The following is a 13,760-nucleotide window of genomic DNA, read 5'->3' on the forward strand; positions in this document are numbered from 1 at the left end:
GCTTTTTTTTAAAAAAAAAATAGAACAACTAACTCTTTTTCCAGGCTAAATGAAGATATTCTAAATTAGTGACACGCCATTTCCTCTCCAGCTTATGGGCTATCTGATTTGTTCAGCAGGTGATGGTTTTGTACCTCTGCAGACTATTTTATCATTTATTTATTTTTAAGGGATTAGTGTTTTTTGTAAATAGTGACTGAAATAAAAGCCATTATTATTTATAGAAATTGCGGAAATTCTTTGTCTGCTGAGATATAATCACACAGAATTAATCTCACAGGGAACACTTGCCACAGGAAACTGATTACACCTCCACAACAACAAAGCCCACAAAGCGGGAACAGTGTGACGTCTGGACGTTCGCATACTGTGTGCAGTCTTTTCACTGCTTCTGTGCAAAATCAATCCTAAGCACATCAAGCACTCAAACGATAGCAGAAAATGCAAAAGGCACTAAAGCAAAAACTGCTTTAAAAGGTGAGACACTGCAAAGAAAAATATGAGTGGCATCTGAAGAGCTTCTGTGACAGCCAGAGGAGTCCACATCTTTTTCATACAGAGCTGCTACCAGCCCAATGTTGTTTGTTAATAAAGTTTTTCAGCTGAAAGGTTTTGTGGAATCTTTTGTTCGTGGAGTCCAGAAAAAATTAAGTCAGACTGAAACATGATGCTGACTGTGGCTTGGAGCCGAAGCAGGACACAGTTGAGTTATATAACGGCACAAAGCTTCTGGAATTATTGAAGAAGTTAAGAGTCAGTTTGTGACTGAAAGGTATGGACAAGAGGATTTTTGCAGCCTTATGTCATATGGATTTGTAAGTTTTACTTTCTGGAGGAAAATATTTGTAATTCACAATTGTGTGATCTAAAGTCTGTGGTACACAATTTACTGCAAACTGCATGAAATCTAACGCAGAAAAAAATCTTCTGCCTGTTGTGATTGTGATAGCTGCTACTAGGAAGGTTTATGAGGGGGACATGTCTTGAGAACAAGTGCGTAATTGGCTTAAAGCTGTGAGCTCGTTACCAAAACTCTGTCACAAACGTCTTCACTCAGTTCTCATGCTGTGTTAGAGGCAAATACACTTATTTCTGCTCCCCAGTAATACTGTATTTTACTGAAACAGTGCAGAAATGAACTGAACTCTGAGGGGCACTTTTCTCTACTGAATCTGTAACAGATAAATGCAGAAAATCCATCTTTTAATGAATTGTGTCAATGTGTTAGATTATTGTCTGAATGTTGCAGTGTGCTATAAAAAAAACTAAAAACGTGGTGTGGCAAAGTAACATTAACTGGGACAGCTCGTGATCTGACAGTAAATAATGTTTTCTTTTATACATTGTGGAGGCCAGCTGTTCACACAGATTTCAGGTTTATGGTGAAACAGTTTACAACATTTAATTTTTTTTAACAACTAATATAGAGACTAGTGTTCTGCTCTTGGTAGACTGCAGTTATTACTGAACAGTGTTGGGGAGTAACGGAATACATGTACCGCCATTACGTATTTAAAATGCAAATTATGAGTAACTGTATTCCGTTACAGTTACTGTTTAAAAAGGTGGTATTTAGAATACAGTTACTTTGTTGAAATAAATGGATTACACGAAAGTACTTTCCTGTTTCATATTGTTGCGGGTCAGGACTGTTTGGGTTTTGTTTGACAGCTGTGTTCTGTTGCAGGCGGCAGCGTTACGGTTGCCAAGGTTACAGGGTGACACGCTCTCTCTCTGCCACTGTGTGTTTCCTGGGTGAGAGAGCGCCTTTTTGTTGTTGTTGTTGTTGTTGTTGTGCTAAGCTAATAGGCAGAATGCTACAGGCATAGCAATAAAGAATGTAGCCTCATGGGCAGTGTAGTCCGTGTTGCAGGGAGAATGGACTGCCATACCCGTTATGTGTCTGTGAGCGCGAGGAGGGAGAAAAAGGAAAACTAGGAGCTGTCACCGAGCAGAAACGGGAGCTGGAAGCATGTAAATATAATAATAACCACTGCAGCCAAGAAGAGTGCCTGAGAGCCCAGTTGTAAGTAAGCTATTAAGACTCGACTGTACACTGTGTTAGTGTTTTCCTCCGAAACAATAAGTTCCGTTGGAGCAGTCTTTCAACGCCTCTCTCTGTCTCTCGCTAGCAAAGTTGACCCACACAACAAAGTAAAGCTAGTTTTCGGCTACGAGCCCGACATGAACCCGACGTATTAGCCAGAGGTCCCTTTACTACGGTTCGGAGCCGCGGACTTTCAGTAATAGTAATAAATCACATTCATGCAGTTGTAAACAGCATGATAATATATTAAGTAATCCAAAGTATTCAGAATACGTTACTCTCATTGAGTAACGTAACGGAATACGTTACAAAATACATTTTGGGGCATGTATTCTGTAATCTGTAATGGAATACATTTTAAAAGTAACCTTCCCAACACTGTTACTGAAGTGAAGTGGCTCTGTCTTTGTAAATAAATTACAGCACATTATTAGTACATCATGCTGTGACTGAACACATCACAGTAATTTGCCTCACTTAGTTATTCTATCTGATAGCCTATAAAATTTAATCCATCTTATTTTCTTATATTCACCTGCTGTGTTCTGCTCTGCTTAGAATTTCTATGACTGCAGTAAAATTCCATCACCTATCTCAGCTCCTCCCTCTTCACAAAGGATGCTCCAGTGTGGCCTTTGCTAAAGGAAACAATAAAGGAACTACTGAAGCTCCTTTCCTTAGTGTTTGGAAACTGGAACAGCTCTGATTATGGCTCCCACACAGATACACAGACAGGGTCATGTCTCTCAGTGAGGAAACTTCATCAGAAACATGGACTACTCAAACGCACCCTCACACAATGAACAGTAGCAGCCAGACTGGAGTCCGCAGCTATATGCATAAGAGCAGAGAGCTCTAAAGGTGAGCAGAAGCAAAGAAATGTAGGTAAGCACTGAGACAAGAGCAGACTCCTTCACTGGCTGCTGGCAGGGACGAGACAACTCATCAGCTCAGGTTAGAGCTGCAAAGCTGCAGATCTCCTCTCAGACTGAAATGAAGATCCTCATTCTGAAGGTCACCACCAGGTTTCTCATTGCTGATGTTCTACAGATACTATGATCAGACCAAAGGCAGGGTATCTGATATGGGTCCGTGTTTCTACAGTCATTGGTCCGTACCTGTGTTTCTCTGAGCTAAACTCAAATCACCAGCAGATTCTGGTCCAAGTCCCTGAGGAGCTCTGGAGACCCAGGATGAATCTGATATTTGGTGATGGTGGCGGTCATCCCCAAAAAACAGTAACTCCAGTGCAGTAAAAGTCGAGATCAGAGGTACTTTTACAGCAGTAAGTGTGTATTGTGAGTATTAACAGAAAAGCACTGATTGACGAGTTTTAATGATGTTGTTTTACTTCCTTTTGTTCGTCTTCAAATTTCCAATTTTAAAAAAAAAACAGACATGAGAAAGTGTTTCTGGTTGACTCGTGTTTGCAGTTTTTAACGGACAGTAAAGCCATTTGTCATGTACACACTCATTCTGTTGCTCTTCTCTGAGGTCACTACATTACATCAATCAAAGTAGTCAGACTGAGCCATGAAAACAACAAAACATGGCAGCAGTTTGAGCCATGAAAACAACAAAACATGGCAGCAGTTTGATATAAAAGTTTTAAATTCACCCCACTGCTACAATAATGAACAGCACTGGGTACTGTTAATGTAATAACTGAAGAACTTTGTACTCAGTAGCTTCATTAGCGTGGGAGGAAAACTGGAAAATGAAATTAAAAAATATAATTTTCTTTTATGAATTAAATTTTTATTTTTCATTTAAACGAAGTTGTGCACCTTTAAATTTCTGTAGTTTTTCATTTTCTTATGAGAACATTTTATCAAACCAAATTATTTATTTCTGAATGTTTAAATGTTTTGGGAAGAGTAAAATGCTGGAAAAATTCAGAAATGTGTCCTGTGGTCTCAAACATGTTTTGAGCTCATTAGCTAAAAACTTAATGAAAGTAGTTGACTCATTCACCCCAGGATTATTTTAGCACATTACCAGGAACTCAGGACTCAGCGGAACTCAGAATAAACAATCCTGGGTTAAAGAACTGGATCCTTTCAGGGCCCTCTGTTTTCGAAGCCCTGCAGGAGCTTTTTTTATTGCAAACACCAAAAAACATACATATTCAGGAAGATTTTATTTGGTCTTGTAAAAATATTTTCTGTCTCTGATCAGTTAGTAAAACCAGTACAAACTGGTCTGGACTGGTCTCTACAGCTGCAGCAGCTGTGGCTGCAAAGTGTCCTGCTCCCCGATTGGGTCGTCACTGGTGTCTGCGTGGACCTTCATGTGCACGTCCCGGGAGCGCTTTTCCTGGTAGCTCTTGCCGCAGAGCCGGCAGCTGTATGGCTTCTCCCCACTGTGCGTCAGCAGGTGCTTTTTCAGGTCATTCTTGGTGACGAAGGCCTTCCAGCACAGGTGGCAGCTAAATGCGCGCTCCTTCCTGTGGAAGCGGAGGTGTGTCTCCAGGTAACCTTTGGTGCTGAAGCTCTTAGTGCATAGGCTGCAGCTGAATGGCTTCTCGCCTGTGTGTGTCAGCTTGTGGGCATTCAGCCCTCCCACCTGCCTGAAGGCTTTCCCGCAGAGGCAGCACTGGAAGGGTTTCTCGCCTGTGTGGATCCTCCTGTGAACCTCGAGGACATGGATGGAGGCGAGGCTCTTCCCGCATGTCTCGCAGGAGATGCGGTTGGATGGTTTGTCTCTGGTGTGGTTCCTGATGTGCAAGGTGAGAGCGCCGTTATCAATGAACGTCTTGCCACAGAACTCGCAGATATATGGTCGCTCCCCACTGTGGATTCTCTTGTGGCGCCGCAGAGCACCAGACCGCGGAAAGGACTTCCCACAGACACTGCAGTGGTACGGTTTGATGCCGGTGTGACTCCTCATGTGAGTCTCAATGTTCTGGTAGGTTTTCCCGCATACGTGACAGATTTTGCCAGCGTCTCTGTGACTCTGCAGGTGCTCTGTGAGCGTTTTTGATGGCGGCATACTTTCACCGCAGACCCCGCAGACAGACTCTGCCGAGTGATTTTTGGCATGTTTTCTCAAACTTACTTTACTCTGAAAAGACTCACCGCAAACTTTACAGCGTGGCGGCATTCTGGCATTCTCTGTGTCAGATCTCCTGGTCTGAGAGTGTGCCGGTGACTCGCCATCTTGACCCTCTAATGAGTGACTCTTTCTGTGAGTTTTCAAAGCACTGCTTTCTATGAAGGTCTTGCCACAGCGGTGGCAAACATGTGGGCGCTCACCACTGTGGATCTTATTGTGGCGCCTAAGCGCACCTGGCCGGGGGAAGTGTTTGCCACAGACCAAACAGTGGTACGGTTTGAGGCCCGTGTGGCTCCTCATGTGCGTCTCCATGTTCTGGAAAGTCTTTCCGCAGACACCACAGGTCCCACCAGTCTCTCTGTGTGACTGCAAATGTGTTAGAAGAACATCTGGTGAGTTGAGCTGCTGTCCGCAGACGCCACACATGCTCTCTGACTCCCTGCAGTGCATTTGGGCATGTTTCCTAAGGAAGCCTTGACTGTGGAATGAATCACCACAGACTCTGCAGTAGAGCACTGCCGACTTCAGATCTGGCATTGGTCCCTCCCGCTTTGGCTTCAGTGAGTCCGGCTGACTGTCCTCACTCCCGCTGTCTTTCTCATTTTGGTCTCCACCGTCCTCGTGGATCTTCAGGTGCTCTTGGAGAAGTTCACTCTGAGCAAAGCTGAGTCCACAGACGGGGCAGGGGTCAGTGCTCCTTCTGCTGTGAATCTTTTTGTGGCGCCTCAATGCTCCGGATCGGGGAAAGCTCTTCTGGCAGAGGACGCAGCTGAAAGGTTTAACTCCAGTGTGGCTCCTCATGTGTGTCTCCATGTTCTGAAACATTTTCCCGCAGACCTCGCAGGTCCCGCCTCCACCACTCACGGTTTCCATGTGAGATCTCAGATGGTCTGACAAACTGTCTGATGACTCAAAGTGCTGCTTGCAGACCCCGCAGAGATGCTCGGGGGAGTCTGAGTGCAATTTCACATGTTTCAACAGATTCCCTCGATGGCGGAAAATCTTTCCACACAGGACACAAGGCTGATTTGTCAGGCGCGCCAACAATGCTGTCCGCTGTCTCTGCCCACTGGACTTCCTGTCTGTGGTTCTCCTATCTGTCCCTTTAATCCAGAGTGAGTTTTGGCTGCCTCTCCAGTGGTCATCACTTTTAGCTGCACAGGTGATGTCTGAGGAGGCAGGGCTGGGCAGAAGTGAAGGCATGTGGATGGAGTTTGCCTGTGGGCAGAGACTTTCATTAGCAGCGACCTTACAAAGAGCAGATGTGTCTGAAAGAAAAAAAAGAAAAAAACGTCAACAGTTCATGAAAGCAATTGCGGCATGAAAGACACAGAAAGTAACAGTGAAACAACATGAAATACAGATGTTCAGTGTTTCCACTAGCACCTGAATGCAGCACACATCTGTAGCTCCATTCATAATGTATTTATATAGCACTTTAAAAACAACACATGGCCGACCAAAGTGCTGCACAGCAGAAATATTTTTAGATTTTTATTTTTAGATGTATTTTTTGGAGCCATCCATGACTTCAAATCGCTAAGACAAACAAGCAGGAGTCCAATTGAGGAGATATCACAGTGATTGAAAGGTAGATAAAGCTGGCAAATGTCAGCATATAGATGAAATTAAATATCGTGTTTTCTGAAAAACCGTAACCCAGTGGCAGAAGAAACAATGAAAACAGTAGAGGCCCAAGATTAGAGCCCTGCGGTACCCCCCATTGTAAAGGGGCCACAGAGGATGAAGCCGAACCCAACTTAAAACAAAAGTTCCTGTTAGAAAGATATGATTTTATCCACAAAAGTGCCAAGCCGGAAATTCCCACACAGTGTTGTAGTCCAGAGATTAAGGTTGGGCGATATGTAAAAATTTTCCAACCGACAATCGTCAGTCCAATAACCGACGATAGACGATATATTCATGGATGCACAGACTTTTCAATGGGCAGAGTGATGTAATAATGCACGGACTGATTTGCCCATTTAGAACACAGAAGAAGTCCAAATATGGACGAACTAATTGCCAACTTGCACACTGCAGGAGAAGGCGCAGATAGAAATGGACTGTTACCTCACTGAGGAGGTTGTAGACAGAGAAGACAATCCACTGGTTTGGTGGAAAATTCATGAAAAACGTTTCCTATTGATGTCACACATGGCACGGAAATATCTGTGTACACCAGCCACAAGCACACCTTCAGAACGCATCCTCAACACTGCTGATAATATTGTTAACCACCTGCGCACACTACTAAAACCGGATAAAGTAAAAATGCTTGTTTTCCTGTCAAAGAATTTATAAGTTTTGTTTGGAGGGAATATTTTACCTTCTTTTCTTGTTTGTTTCAGCATTAATATAGCTACTTTTTGGATTATTCATTCATTTATTTATTTATTTGAGATGCGCCGAATCGCACAAAAGACTAAACTTTACATTGGGGATGTTTTTTTTAATGTTCGCTGGAAGAGACATTTTGATTTTTAACTTGTCTGTTGTTTGGTCGAGTGTGTAAGACAGATAAACACTGGAACGGCCTGTAAACAGAGTTATAGTGGAAAAAAGAGGCCAGTTTCTCTTTGTTTCCCTCCCCACCACTGTGTTTTTTAATTAAATAAAATGCTTTTCTTTCCTGAACACAGGCTACTGCGGTTCTTTCTTTCTGCTATGAGTTTGAGTAAATGAATCGCTGCTGCATTTGGGTGCACTCTGAGGAGGGTGCATTTGTTTGCAGTTAAAGGAGGGTGCTGTTAAAACAACGCTATTATTTATTTCTGTTGACTGCCTCTGTTAGCTTCAACCGACACTATTAGCAAATTTACTCATGGACAAATAAATAAATAAATGGCCCTTGTAAAAACTTTTGACAATAGGCTGCCCTGTTGTCAATAGTCGATATATTTGTCCAATCGCCCAACCTTACCAGAGACCAGCACAATCATGATCCATCGTGTCAAATGCAGCAGTCAGATTCAACTAAACAAGCAATACATATTTACCACAGTCGATCGCCAACAAAATGTCATCACAGGAAGCAGATATTAGTTTTTTTGTTTCACATTTGTTGAGACTGATTCTAAAAGACACATACATTAAACACATCTGTTTAAACTGCAGCATGTGTTAACAGGCCAATCACAGCTCTCACTGGCTCTCTCTAATTTTCATGTTGCTGTTGCTGAACAAAGCGAAATTCATACTAGTACTACAGTGTGCCAGGACCACAGAAGTTAAAGACAGTAACGAAAAAGGTGGATGAGGTGAAGTGAAAGCCTTAAAATCATGAGAAAAGAAAAAATTATTATTATTATTATTATTATTTAGCAGATAGACTTATATCTGTTTGAAAGTTCTAGGTGACCTTGTTCTCAGGTTATCACATTTACAAACTTGGGTGTTCATGCTGCCCGCCACTTGAATGATTTTCACATCATGTTATGCACATGTGCTAAAGACTTGTCCACCATATAGGACACATAGCAACCAACAGTTGCTGTGCAATTGACAGTGTTTACACGCAAATCCATCACTTCCATTCAAACTATGAAGCAGCAATGTTTTAGCAAACAAAGAAATCACAGGGAAGTAACGAGCAACCTTTCACATCCTGAGGTTGCTAGACGGTCTCAGACCAGTCTGTAGATCTGTGAGATTGAGACGTTTTTATCCTGAGCCTAACCACTTGTCAGCTTAACCTGACGTGGTTACTGACTACGTGTCTATAAGACCTCAGAAGAAGCCTATGTAAAACAACGTGGTTTTTGTACATTTACGCCATGGCATTTCTAAGACTTGGCAATCACAAGTTATTAGCCAATGAGAAAATCGTTTCAGTCAGACTTGTCTCTCCATCTCACATATGGTTTCTTGAGTACAGAGACCTGATCTGAAGGCTTGAGAGCAAGATGTGCCAAACCAGCAGCCGCCATCATGGTACCTACTGTCTCTGCTCTGCAGTGTGCCTGTATAAAGCTATGATGTTCCTCTGAGTATGTGCAGTAGGAGAATAGCCAGCAAGGAAAAAAAGCTTTCAAACTTTCTGTTTTGTTTTGTTTGTTTGTTTTTTTTAAATAAAGTTGGTGTTTTAAAGTAGCTGCCCAGTGGCATTACAAGGATTTGTTCCTGAGCAGTCAGACTTTGAGGTTTTCTACGAGATAATGATTCTTTTAAACAGTTCATGAAGAAACTGTCTTTGTTTGTCTCTCTGCCATGTGTGAGGCTGATAAGCAGCCCTTTTCCTTTTACTCGCCGGTGCTGTTCCTGAACTACAGTGATGCTCTTGTGATGTCACCTCTTCCCGATCAATATCGATTTCTGATTGAACAGCTCCGGTCCTGTTTGACCGCAGAGCCACGGCAGCAGACACGGAGCTCACCTGTCCGGTTCAGCAGGACCACCGGGCTCAGCAGCGCCTCCAGCCGCCGCAGCTGCCGTCGGGACTCCTCCACCTCCCGCTCCAGCAGCCCGACGATCTGCTGCGCCGCCGCCGCGAGCCGCTCGGCGAGCAGCGGCCGCAGCAGACCTCCGGAGGACCCAGAACCGCCGCTCTGCGTCTCCAAGGCGCCCAGAACCTCCTCCGCAACCCGTGCCAGCAGCTCTGACACAGACTGCGCCAAAGCCCGGAGTCCGCAGCAGTTCGGCGTGGATTCTGTCAGAGACATCCCGGCTCAGAGCTCTGCGGCCACAGGAAGGTAAACAGCCCGAAAACCCGCTATGCTCAGTATCGACGAGCCGGAGCACGACCCTGCTGGAGTGGAGGACGCATCGCTTCCCGAGAGAGACCGTAGTGCAGGAACTATTCTTTGTGGAAAAAGTGTGCTAGTGTTTTTATATTAAGGCGGATAAATGTACCAGCTGAGCTGCTTTAAGTGTGAACCCTGTGTTTAACTGTCTAGACCTCTGCTGTCAATCAAAAGTTGGGTAAAAGTACCAAAGCAAGAAACAAACGCACAGGAAATGAGAAGTTAGATCAGAAATATCAGCCTGTGTTTGGTTTCTTATACTTGTTTTTCTATTATATCTGTTGTATTTATTTTTCTGTTTTCTTTCTGATTTGTTTAAAAATAAAATTTTATACACACACACACACACACACACACACACACACACACACACACACACACACACACACACAGAACAGAAAGCATAATCAAGTCTTCCTTTCCTGTCACAATGATGGATTTAAAGCCAAACCAAAGAGGACAACTTTATCCCTGCGGGGGGATAACTTGGGTTATGAGGTCAGAGTAATAGTAACAGTAATGTGATTACGCTGAGACACTCACAGTTTTGTTCTCGCATTAATATGTTCCTCAAAACAGAAGATGAAGGTCGTCTGAGTGAAGGAAGCAACTGTACAGACAGGAAGTACTCTGAGCTAGTATTTTGGAAACTCCAATATTTAAACCACACTAAAGAACAGAGATCAGGATGTCACATGTTATCATCGTTGGAATAATTTCATCTTTAAATACTCTGAGGCCATCACCTTGGTTGAAACATTAACACACCACACATCAGCTCACTCTCAGTCTCTCTCTCACACACACACACACACACAACACAGAGCATGATGTGAAACAGCATCTGTGTTTAAACAGATGCACACAGACTCAGTGTGACACTTAGTTTCAGCTTTGAGCTGCATGGTTTTCAGTCTCTCTCTCCTTTTTATCAGACTGAAGAGTCAAGCGTCACCTGCTCACAGAGAGAAGCTGCACATGCTCAGGTGTGTGCACCTGTGGCATGGAGAGTGTCACAGCTGATCCACTCAGTGGCCTGTAAACAGTTTGCTGACCGAGGCCAGGCCTCCTCTTTGCGAACCTCAACCAGAACCAATCCACAGAAGAAAGGTCAGCACTGTACACTGACTCTTCACACACATTTATTTGACAATAAAAGTCTTGAAACTTATTAAATCCTTCTGATTACTCATCACTCCAATATAAAATTGTTGTTTGTTTTTTTTAAATCAGCTAAAAAAAACTTGAAGCCACAAAGACTGTGGATCAGTTTGAGCAAACTCAGGTCACCTGTGGTGTTCTTCCAACATCATGTTTTTCCTTCTTCAAATGACTTCAAAGCGAACCTCTTTGATAACAGCAAGTCTGACTCATTAGTTTGGGTAACAGGTTCCCAGGTGTGCAGAGAGATCAGTTCAGCCTTAAATGTGTTTAGAGTTTACGATCAGAGCTCGGTGACGACAGCACTGGGTTCCCTTCAGACTCTCCTGACCTGCTGGAGGCATGAACGTGCTCCAAAGATTTTACTGATGCAACAGAGACACAACAAATCAATGTTACCACCAGCACTCAGTGCTCCGCTCAACTCCACAGGTAACTGAAAGGAAACGGCACTCTGTTTACATACTCCCTGTTCTATTTTTTTAACACACAATGAGTCGACCTTTAAAAATAGAAACCTTTAATATCATACGCATAAATGGATCTTTTCAGCTTTCAGTGTTTCACATATCCCTAAATTTCATTTACAGGACTTTTTGGAAATAAGGTTGTATAAAAACATACAAAATTTAAAATGCTCAGTTCTCTCCAAATCCAATCCAATCCAGTTTTATTTATAAAGCACTTTAAAATACCCAGCACAGGAACAAAGTGCTGTACAGAAAATACATTAAAACAATAGAATAACAGAAAACAGCAAAGATAAATAAATAAAACACATAATACATAAAACTAAAACAGCCCTATATTAAAACAAAAACAAGATAAAACAGCATCGAATCACCTAAAAACAACTGAAATAAAAATAATAAAAATAAAAATAAAAACCCAACATCTCACGTGGTGTCAAAGGCCAGGGTAAAGAGGTGGGTTTTCAAGAGTGACTTAAAAACAGGTAAAGAACTGGCCTGTCTAATCTCTAAAGGAAGCTCGTTCCACAGTTTTGGAGCTGCTACAGCAAAAGCACGATCTCCTCTAAGTTTACGCCCAGGAGCAGCTGATCAGCTGACCTGAGAGAGCGGGTGGGCGTATAAGGCTGTAGCAGCTCAGAGAGATAAGATGGGGCGAGGCCATGGAAAGCTTTAAAAGCAAATAAAAGAATTTTAAAATGAATCCTAAAAGAAATAGGCAGCCAGTGAAGTGAAGCTAAAACAGGGGAAATGTGCTCAAACTTTCGAGTGCCAGTTAAAAGACGAGCTGCGGCATTTTGCACCCTCTGTAGATGACTAATATATGATGCACTGACCCCAATATAAAGTGCATTATAGTAATCCAGCCGAGTGCTAACAAAGGCGTGGATCACTGTCTCAAAGTGCTGCCGTGAAAGAATTGGCTTTATTTTTGCCAGCTGCCTGAGGTGAAAGAAGCTAGATTTTACCACTGCCTTAATCTGATTTTCAAACTTCAGATCACAGTCCACTTTGACCCCCAGGTTTGTGACAGTTGGCTTAACATACTGGGCCAAGGAATCTACATACACATTGGGGGTCTCAGTGGGGCTACCAAAAACCATCACCTCTGTCTTTTTATCATTGAATTTTAAAAAGTTAACAGACATCCAAGCCTTAATGTCGTCGAGACACTGAAGTAATGGCTGTGTAAGGTATCTGCCTTTTTTCTTTAGAGGGACATAGATCTGACAGTCATCAGCATAAAAGTGGAAAGCAATGCCGTGCTTTCTCAGTACAGAACCAAGAGGAAGCAGATATAAAGAGAAGAGGAGGGGGCCTAGAACTGAGCCCTGTGGGACACCACACAAGATGGGAGCGGAGGACGACACATAGTCACAGAGACTGACGCAAAAAGTTCGCCCCGCCAAGTAGGACCTGAACCACTCCAGTGCTGTGCCCCTAATGCCCACCCAGTGCTCCAAACGAGAGAATAAAATGGCATGATCCACAGTATCAAACGCAGCTGTCAAATCTAAAAGCACAAGAACAACACAGTCTCCAGCATCAGTTGCTAAAAATATGTCATTAAAAACTTTTAAAAGGGCTGATTCAGTGCTATGAAAGGGTTTAAAACCAGATTGGAAAACCTCTAACACATTTTGCTTTTCCAGGAAGGTCATTATTTGGCTGTAAACTATCTTTTCAAGAATTTTGGAAAGAAAAGGTAGTTTGGAGATAGGCCTGTAATTTGCAAGAACCGTAGGATCAGGTTTTTTAATTAGGGGTTTGACTACTGCATGCTTAAAATCTTTAGGGACAACACCTGACATCAGACTATGGTTTACCAGCTCAAGAACCAAAGGACCAACTGTAGGTAACACCTCTTTTAAAAGTCGAGGAGGGACAGCATCATTTGGAGACCCTGCAGGCTTAAGACGACCAACAGTCCAAAGTTAAAGCAGATTATCGTGAGTTTAGGACAATGGTTAAATTTTGAAGGTTAAACCAAAAATCATAACTAGAATTGATCCCACTCAGGGCTGTGGGGCTGGAGCCTATCCCAGCTGCCACAGGGTGAGAAGAAGGGCACACCTGAACAGGTAACCAGGCTGACGCAAGGCTAACGCAGAGAAACAGACAACCTTCACACTTATGTCAGCGGACTCTCCACCAGCTGCTGAAGCAAAAACCAATTGTGACACCTTGAGGGAAAATACACATCACCTAAAGGAGGAGGAGTGCTTGATTTATGACAAGAAAAAAAATCTTCATAGTTGAAATAAAGCAGTGTAATACATGTATCCT

General features: G+C 42.9%; 1 protein-coding gene across 2 annotated transcripts; it reads right to left on the bottom strand.

Annotated features, from left to right (window-relative positions):
• Positions 1–3,937: 3,937 nt before the first annotated feature.
• On the bottom strand, positions 3,938–9,786 carry LOC135933270 (zinc finger protein ZFP2-like). Of its 2 annotated transcripts, none has more exons than XM_065471337.1 (2): positions 9,477–9,786; positions 3,938–6,369 (listed from the first exon to the last, which is right to left on the bottom strand). In XM_065471337.1, exons 1-2 carry the CDS (start codon positions 9,760–9,762, stop codon positions 4,262–4,264), a joined length of 2,394 nt encoding a protein of 797 aa, XP_065327409.1. In that variant the 5' UTR covers positions 9,763–9,786; the 3' UTR covers positions 3,938–4,261. The 2 variants fall into 2 exon arrangements, with proteins under 2 accessions (XP_065327409.1, XP_065327410.1); XM_065471338.1 differs by having other exon boundaries at positions 3,938–6,319; positions 9,477–9,576.
• Positions 9,787–13,760: the final 3,974 nt, after the last annotated feature.

Source organism: Pelmatolapia mariae, linkage group LG22 (genome assembly GCF_036321145.2).
Source record: "Pelmatolapia mariae isolate MD_Pm_ZW linkage group LG22, Pm_UMD_F_2, whole genome shotgun sequence".
NCBI lineage: Eukaryota > Metazoa > Chordata > Actinopteri > Cichliformes > Cichlidae > Pelmatolapia > Pelmatolapia mariae.

Bases quoted from the DNA above. Each gene is read 5' to 3' on its own strand.
- LOC135933270 (XM_065471337.1), bottom strand. From the start codon at position 9,762: ATGTCTCTGACAGAATCCACGCCGAACTGCTGCGGACTCCGGGCTTTG. The intron at 6,370-9,476 runs GTGAGCTCCGTG...TTTTTCTTTCAG, and splicing joins GGTCCTGCTGAACCGGACAG to ACACATCTGCTCTTTGTAAG.